The 8,372-nt window shown below is 37.4% G+C and overlaps 1 protein-coding gene across 2 annotated transcripts; it reads right to left on the bottom strand.

The window, feature by feature from the left end:
• Window positions 1–1,216: 1,216 nt before the first annotated feature.
• Window positions 1,217–4,106, bottom strand: LOC116210326 (monooxygenase 2-like). 2 transcript variants are annotated; one of them, XM_031544188.1, is made up of 6 exons: window positions 3,849–4,106; window positions 3,556–3,618; window positions 3,285–3,456; window positions 2,899–3,127; window positions 2,146–2,706; window positions 1,217–1,660 (listed from the first exon to the last, which is right to left on the bottom strand). In XM_031544188.1, exons 1-5 carry the CDS (start codon window positions 4,076–4,078, stop codon window positions 2,165–2,167), a joined length of 1,236 nt encoding a protein of 411 aa, XP_031400048.1. In that variant the 5' UTR covers window positions 4,079–4,106; the 3' UTR covers window positions 1,217–1,660; window positions 2,146–2,164. The 2 variants fall into 2 exon arrangements, with proteins under 2 accessions (XP_031400048.1, XP_031400047.1); XM_031544187.1 differs by lacking the exon at window positions 1,217–1,660 and having other exon boundaries at window positions 2,027–2,706.
• Between the last annotated feature and the right edge of the window lie 4,266 nt (window positions 4,107–8,372).

The following is an 8,372-nucleotide window of genomic DNA, read 5'->3' as shown; positions in this document are numbered from 1 at the left end:
AATATTTGTAGAAATTAGTTTTTAAGAAAAATTACGTCAGACAGCACGATTTTTACAGTTTCTTATTGTACTAGCACATTAATCGCACCTTCGAGAACCAAGCAGCCACCCCGTCCAAGATAATAGTCAACGGATGCCTGGCATCACCAACTATTATGATCTTTCCAGTGCTCAAGGTGCCGAGTTTAACGTCCCATGGCAATCAGAACATCAACGCAGCCCACGATGTCGATAATAGATCACCATAGAGGACAACGTCTATGAAGATTGGAGGGAAGAAGTACTTGGCTAAGTTTTGAACCACTTTCCTTTGTGCGTCTCCTAGCAAGCCCCTGAAATAAATATTCAGGGATGCATGTCCGATTGATGCATAATGGCACAAGAATCTAAAAGTTCACGTGCCCTATTGACATGTAAGATAGTCATTGAGGATGATTTAGATCCACACGTGGAATTGACACGTGAATGTTGAGAGCGGTTTAAATTCACCTGTCCAATACACTAACATGTGAGGGCTCAATCACTTATCCAATACTTGAGAGTGTTGGATAGGTCGTCCCTCATTGGATAAATTTTTTAAAAAAGATTTATAAGAGAATTGGCTGTGCAATCATATGAGTTCGAGTTTCTGGGTTGGAGATGTACTCAATCACTTATAGACGCAATGAATTTTTTTTCCTTTTTTTCTAAATAAGCAAATGAATTGTTAATAAGTATGTCATCCGCCGTGTCGAGTGACATAGTCGTACTTCACGTGGAATTAAAAAGTTCTGGATTCAATAAGTGGATAATTCATACTCTTTTATTTCTTAATTTTCTATATAAACTATTAGATTATATTTGGTATGTCGAGATGGAAAGGAATGAATTTTATGATTAATGAAATGTTCGGGGGCGTTTGGTTTCAGAGTTAAAGTAACTTTGATTTTGATTTTGATTTTGATTGTGGAAAAAGACAAATGAGATTGTATTATAAATTTGACTTGGAAACGTGTGTTTTTGTTGTGTAGTGGGTAGAGTTAAAATTAAAATCATATGGATTAAATGGAGTATCATTCAAGCATTGGATTTATCTAACAATATTGCATGCCATAGTTATTAATACATATAAGAAATTAAAAGAAAAAATGTAATTCTTGTATAAAAATTAGTTGCAACGAAAGAATGAGCATTATCTTACTACTTTGGAGGAATGTTTATTTCGACTACCGAAATAGAAAGTAATGTCTATTTCATCAAGTTAATGGAGAAAATGTCGTCATCGTGAAATGCTCTTTCAAACTTAGTAAAGTCATGACAAGTAAGGAAATAGAGGGAAAGAATACAATATGTTCATTCCCTTTCTTTTCCATCCATTGGCATATAGTAAATGTAGCCAGACTCATGGATTACTCTTGTGATAGGAATGCTGAAAGGGAGAAAGATCTAATTTTCTTCGCGGTGTTTTGCAAACGAAGAATCAGTCGATTTTTTGTTGTTGACAGTAGAAGACCGGCCCTTTTGGAGACATCAACAGATTGCTGGAGTTCAAGGGCCAGCCCATGGCCCTCTGAATAAACTGTGAGTCCACGGACCGCAGGTTTGCCCGAATCGATGCGCGGCCGGAGCTTACCCTCCTTTCTATCCGTGAGTGCGCCTAGTTATGTACGCCCCATACCACCTAACAAAACAAGAAAACGTGAAAAAGGGGGTGTCGTGTAATATCTGCACTTAAAACTAAAAAAGTTTTGCGTTCGAATTCAATTATTATCAGTTAAATATCTCATGTCCTTTTATTTATTTTTCATTTTCCCTTTAATGCTGGTATTAAACCCATTAGCCTCCTTTCTAAATGAAAAATATTGAGGAAGTGATGATTTTACTTCATCAACGTTGGATAAGCACTCAATATGAAAATATAACTTTGATTGATTATGCCTTTCGCCCGAGATTTTTGGGCCCAATTACACAAAGTTAGTGAGTAATTCCTCGGCCAATATATGTAAGAGTACTTTCCGGTGAACCAGTCTCGGAGTCTCACTGTATATTTTTTTTCAAAATTAAAAGCAAAAAGACATTTATTAGAAATATACATGGAAGAAATACAAGTATTTTTAAATAGAAATTATACACCTGCTAATAGATGTATTGATTGACCATAACGACCTGATTTTCATAGGGTCATTCATAGAGATGTCCCCATCCTGTTTGGCAACCTCCCACAATCGTAGTGTACCAAACTGATGACTCTGGTTTGGATGGTCTTATAGAATAAGTCCCTAAGGAACTTCATCCACCATCCTGACCCATCTTGCTGGACCCACCCCGATAGATACGAGCCCGCAATGATCCATGCGGTCCGCCACCTCCTCTCTCCTGCATACTTCCCTAGGGCACGACCTATGTCTCCAGGCCTGAGCTTGCCATTAGGGTCGAGCGAGTTCCCTATGTGTCTTCCCAGAACAACCGCATCCTCAAGGGCCATGCAGCCACCCTGCCCTAGTTCAGGGGTCGTCGGGTGCATAGCATCACCAGCTACTGCTATGTTCTCTGTGCTTAGGGTTCCAAGAACAACATCCCAAGGGTACCGGAACATAAGTGAGGCAAATGAGATGGTTGATAGATCTGATTGCTGGACAACGTCAAGGTAGGACAGAGGAAAGTCCTTCGCCCAATTCTCCATTACTTCTCTCTGTATTGATTCCGGATCGTTTCCTATGTCCTTGTCTGAAAAGATGATGTATACAACACGCAATATTAATCCAAATTATGCCATATCAATTAAACTGCAGCCCAAATATCATAGTCGAGGTCCACACGCGGGACATAACATTGGACCATTGCCCTCTACATCAATCTCTAGACAGATCGAATCTAGCTTAAATTTTTTCACGTACAATTGGAGGGGATCTTAATTACCTTCAGGTGTCTTTTGAACAACCAAAAACCAATGGACTTCTTTGTCATTGAGGGGAATAATAGCGGCCCTCTTGGACACATCAACAAATTGCTGGACATTAGGGCTCAGCCCGTGGCCCGTCGGATACACTGAAATCCCACGAACTGCAGATCGGCCTGAGCGAACCGGTGGACTGAGTTTCAACCTTTTTGCGATCACCGAGCGGACTCCATCACACCCTATCACTACCTAAATCGGACCAACAAAACAAATAAGAAATAAGCCAATATCTGAATGAGGATGGGTCTCTGTCAATACACTGAAAATATCTTGTGATATCACCATAATTATCATCAAGTAACAAAAAATGCATGGTTCTGACATGTGAAATTAGAAAGTTGGATACCTTAGCCTTGATTGTGGCTCCATCTTGAAGTCGAAGAACTGAAATCCGATGGCCATCTTCGACTACGGATTCAACAGAATTGAGCTTTGAAGAGAAGCGGATAGTATCCGGGGGAAGTTCATCAACCAGTACTTGTAAGAGGATTTTTCTATGTACTAGTCTTGGTCCATCTCTGCAACAAGAATTCAATTCACGAACATGTAAATGACTTCGGGATAAAAACATGTAACACACTCGCTGAAATGGGCTAGTTATAAGTTGGTAATGACACCTTTCCTTAGAAGCGTAGACCACTTGCTGTGTTGATTTGGTCTTGACATCGGTGACAAATCCCCTACCGCATAAGAGAAGACAGCACCAATGAAGAAAATTCAATATATAAGATATTTTTATGAGAGAACAATTGCAGGAAGAAAAAAAAAATATTTCTAGTGTGTATTTATATATGTATATTAGATATTGTTTCTTCTCAGAAGAGGTGGTTCCATGAGAGAAAGTAATGAGGATATCAACCTCCTGATATCAAGAGAAGAAAATTGCAGAAATTAATTAAGAAGAATTTACCTTTCAATGGGAGCATATAACAAATTAAGCTTATCGGTAACTCCAAGCGCATCGAGGGCAAGCCATGCATTGGACCACAGCAAGATGGCCGCCCCGGTGGCCCTAAGGTCCGATGCCGTTTCGAGCACCACCGCCCTAATCCCCACCCTCTTCAAGGCCACGGCAGTCGCCAAGCCGCAGATACCAGCCCCAACAATAACCACTTCCTCTTCCATATTTGGGAAAGACATGATATTTATGATTATATATCCTTCTCGATTGATATGTATTCATAAATACTTATCCAAAAAAGGGGCGTGTATTTATATAGGATCACCATGCCTTGTGGGCCCAACAAATCTGTTTGACAAGTCCGCCGGCCAGGAGGAAGCAAATAACTTGTTGTAAAGGAGTTTGCGGAAAGCAAATCAAGCACTACCATTGACCGCATCATATTGCTTGATAGGGACAATTATAGATACCTCATGTACTGTACGCGCGTCGTCCCTCGTCGCTTGATCATTGAAACGAAAGAGCACCAAACTTGCACCCTCACTTGTCGACCGATCATTGTATCATAGAAAAGTTTATCGTATTTGCTCCTTCTCTATTGTCGAATTTCTGTAGCAGAATTGTACTGGTATCGGTTATAATTCCATCATGAAGCGACGAGGGACTTGGAATAATTTCTAGAAATGCTAGTGTAAGTTTTTGACATTTGTAATCAGGAAATTTGAATATGCTGGATATCTTGAAGTCAAAAATGAGAACTTGAATTTGGAATTGGCAACTTCGGTACATCCATCTATAGTAATTTGGAATCTTCAATCTATAGTGCGTCTTTATTAAAAGACAAAATCTTTTCTATAGATCAGGTCAGGAAATATCACAGTGGTGCACCTTTCGTCTAGTGATCAAAAAGTATCGGGATCGATAATCAGTGGAATTACCCGTGCCCTTTTATTAGATATTTAGAATTTCAATTTCAATATTTTAGGCGCAAGGACCTCCTTTGTAACCGAAAAAAAAAATTCTTTTGTATAGAAAAATTCTAACCATAGGGCCGCTGATCAAGTTCCATTGGTTAATTCCCCATCATCGTCGTTCGATCTACGGGCCTGCCCCCGCTAAAAGGTCCGTACGGCTTAGCCCTTCTGCAATATATCTTGTCAACCATTTCAGTTTTGCCTGTTTAGTGTTTTCTTTCCATGTTACTCTATATTTTATATATGTACAAGGCATTTTACCATCATCCAAAAATCATATCAAATTATTTAGGATTTGAAAATAACATTTAGTAAAAGAAAACATGATCTATTTTATAAATTTGAGAAATTAACACAAAAAGGGAAGTTTATTAATAATATCCTCAAAAAATACAATATTACAGAGGGAAGTTTATGATTGAAAATAAATAATATGGATTAAAAAGATTACATAATTATCAAAGAGGGTTTAGCAAATTAAAAAAAATTCACCCAAAAAATTTCACAAAAAAGAGAGAGGATGTAGCGTAGTGTTGCACGCTCTCGCCTGATAATTGAGTTTGTTTGGTTTTAAAATATTTTTTAACACTACTCAACTCTATTCCACTTTAACTCAACTTATCTTCAATTCAATAATACAATTATTACTTTTCATTTTTTCTTCAATTTTTTAACCATTCAATTCAATTTTTAATATTAAATTCTCTCAATTATTAATTACTTTTTCCACAATTCAGCAACACATTCATTCCTTTTTTCGCTATTCAGCAACACAATCATTACTTTCTCTCAACTATTCATTACTTTTCACACTTTTATCATAATTCAACAATACAATCATTATAAATTAATTGAAATCAAAACTCAACTCGACTCGACTCTAAAACCAAACACAAAATATTCCAACTCCGATAGCTTGGCAGGATTACCCATGTTCCTTTATTATATATTTATAATTTTTTATTTTATTACACTAGACTCATGATCTCCCTTGTAGCCGAAAAAAGAAATTGATATTTGTAAAGGAAAGTCAGCCTGCACATGGGTCGAGCAGGAGGGGACGCAGTTTGGAGGGGTTGAGCGCGGGCACAGGGGCGGCTAGGCTTGGAAAGGCTGTTTTCAGGCGTACTATGCGATCAGTTCACTTCCTGTTCCAGCAGGACTTCCTGTACCTTGTTTCCTACACGAAAGAAACATACTTTAGGGGATTTCAAAATATATCCCGGGAATATTTACGGTTTTGAATCTATGTATATGAGAAGGGGTAAGCCTTGTAAGATCATGAGTGTGTGGTCGTAAAATCACATGTTATTCTCTTGGCAACTTCTCGGGGTATTCTCTTCGTTCGAGTCTCTAGAGAGTACTGAGAACGGAGAGAATTCTCTTTCCTAAAAATTTCATCGTTTCAATTTCGAAACGAGATAATCTTGTATGCTTGTGACCTATTAGGTTCCCCACTTAATTAACTTGTAGCTGGCCCATTCATATATGAGTATTTTTCTGTTAACGATGAAAATATGTATTCATTGTAGTTTGAATGAATAACTGAGTTTTTTTAATTTAAAAACAATATAAAAATAAAATTTAGTTTTGATCATGAAAGTATCATATAGATTAGAATTTTAGCAAGTGGCTCAAGCAGCAGCCTGCGAGATTTTATATATAAATGTGTGTGTATATATATAGCTTTAAAGGAAATAGAAAAGGATAATATATATTAGGGACGAAAGCGGCCCGGTGCTTATTCTATTTAATTAAGGTAAAATTAATAAATGATAAAATTCATCTAATGCTTTCATGAGGCATGCCACAGAGCACTCCTTCCGTGTTTATTATTATTTTTCACTTTTTATATCAAAATATTTGTAGAAATTAGTTTTTAGAAAAAATCACATCAAATAGCACGATTTTTACTGTTTCTCCTTGTGCTAGCACATTTCTAAAATTTGGCGTCCCACCTTCAGGAACCAAGCAGCCACCCCGTCCAAGATAATAGTCAACGGATCCATTGCATCACCAACTACTATGATCTTTCCAGTGCTCAAGGTGCCATGTTCAACGTCCCATGGCAATCGGAACATCAACGCGGCCCATGATGTCGATAATAGATCACCATGAAGACAACGTCTATGAAGAATGGAGGGAAGAAGTACTTGGCTAAGTTCTGAACCACTTTCCTTTGTGCGTCTCCTAGCAAGCCCATGAAAATAAATATTCAGGGATGCGTGTCCGATTGATGCATAATGGCACAAGAATCTAAAAGTTCACGTGCCCTATTGACATGTAAGACAGTCATTGAGGGTGATTTAGATCCACACGTGCAATTGAGACGTGAGTGTTGAGAGTAATTTAAATTCACGTGTCCACCAACATGTGAGGGCTCAATCACTTATCCAATACTCGAGTGTGTTGGATAGGTCGTCCCTCATTGGATAAATTAAAAGAAAATATATTTATAAGAGAATTGAATATACAATCATATGAGTTGGAGTTTTTGGGTTAGAAATGGACTCAATTACTTATAAATGCAATGAATTCTTTCCTTTTTTTTCCATATTTCTAAATAAGCAAATAAATTGTTAATAAGTAAGTCATCCGCTATGTCTAGCGACATAGTCGTACTTCACATGGAATTAAAAAATTCTGGATTCAATAAGTGGACAATTCATACTCTTTTATTTCTTAATTTTCTATATAAACTATTAGATTATATTTGGTATGCCGATATGTAAAGGAATGAATTTTATAGAATTAATGAAATGTAATGTTTAATGGAAAAAGTAAGTGATTTTTTTTAATATGGATTAAATGGAGAGTCATTCAAACATTGGATTTATCTAACAATATGTCATGCCATAGATATTAATACATATAAGAAATTAAAAGAAAAAATGTAATTCATGTATAAAAATTAGTTGCAACGAAAGAATGAGCATTATCTTACTATTTTGAAGGAATGTTTATTTCGACTGCCGAAATAAAATGTAATGTCTATTTCATCAAGTTAATGGAGAAAATGTCGTCACAAAAAATGCTTTTTCAAACTTAGTAAAGTCATATCAAGCAAGGAAATAGAGGGAAAGGATACAATATGTTCATTCCCTTTCTTTTCCTTCCATTGGCATGTACTAAATTTAGCCAGAGTCATGGACTACTCTTGTGATAGGAATGCTGAAATGGAGAAAGATCAATTTTCTGAGTGGTGTTTTGCAAACGAAGAATCAGTCAATTATTTGTCATTGAGGGTATAAGACCGGCCCTTTTGGAGACATCAATAGATTGCTGGAGTTCAAGGATTTGCTCGTGGCCCTCTGAATAAACTGTGAGCCCATAGACCACAGGTTTGCCCGAATCGATGTTGTGCGGACTCGAATTTCATCTCGTCGGGCCCCGCATGCGTGCGACAGATCACACGGCTTGGGAGTGTCTACCTTCTCGGGGACGCACGATGGACACGCGTTAGAAGGGAGTCGTTACTACTTGTTTACGACCTGAAAGTTGAGGGCCGGTAAATTGCCCGAATCTAGGGATAAAAATACACCTAGTTTGCTAAGGCATA

The sequence above is a fragment of the Punica granatum genome, chromosome 6, assembly GCF_007655135.1.
Source record: "Punica granatum isolate Tunisia-2019 chromosome 6, ASM765513v2, whole genome shotgun sequence".
NCBI lineage: Eukaryota > Viridiplantae > Streptophyta > Magnoliopsida > Myrtales > Lythraceae > Punica > Punica granatum.
Note: the sequence above shows the minus strand (reverse complement) of the source record. Positions and strands in the feature narration are given on the sequence as shown.

Bases quoted from the DNA above. Each gene is read 5' to 3' on its own strand.
- LOC116210326 (XM_031544188.1), bottom strand. From the start codon at position 4,078: ATGTCTTTCCCAAATATGGAAGAGGAAGTGGTTATTGTTGGGGCTGGT. The intron at 3,619-3,848 runs GTAAATTCTTCT...CTTATGCGGTAG, and splicing joins TTATATGCTCCCATTGAAAG to GGGATTTGTCACCGATGTCA. The intron at 3,128-3,284 runs GTATCCAACTTT...GGTCCGATTTAG, and splicing joins GAGCCACAATCAAGGCTAAG to GTAGTGATAGGGTGTGATGG.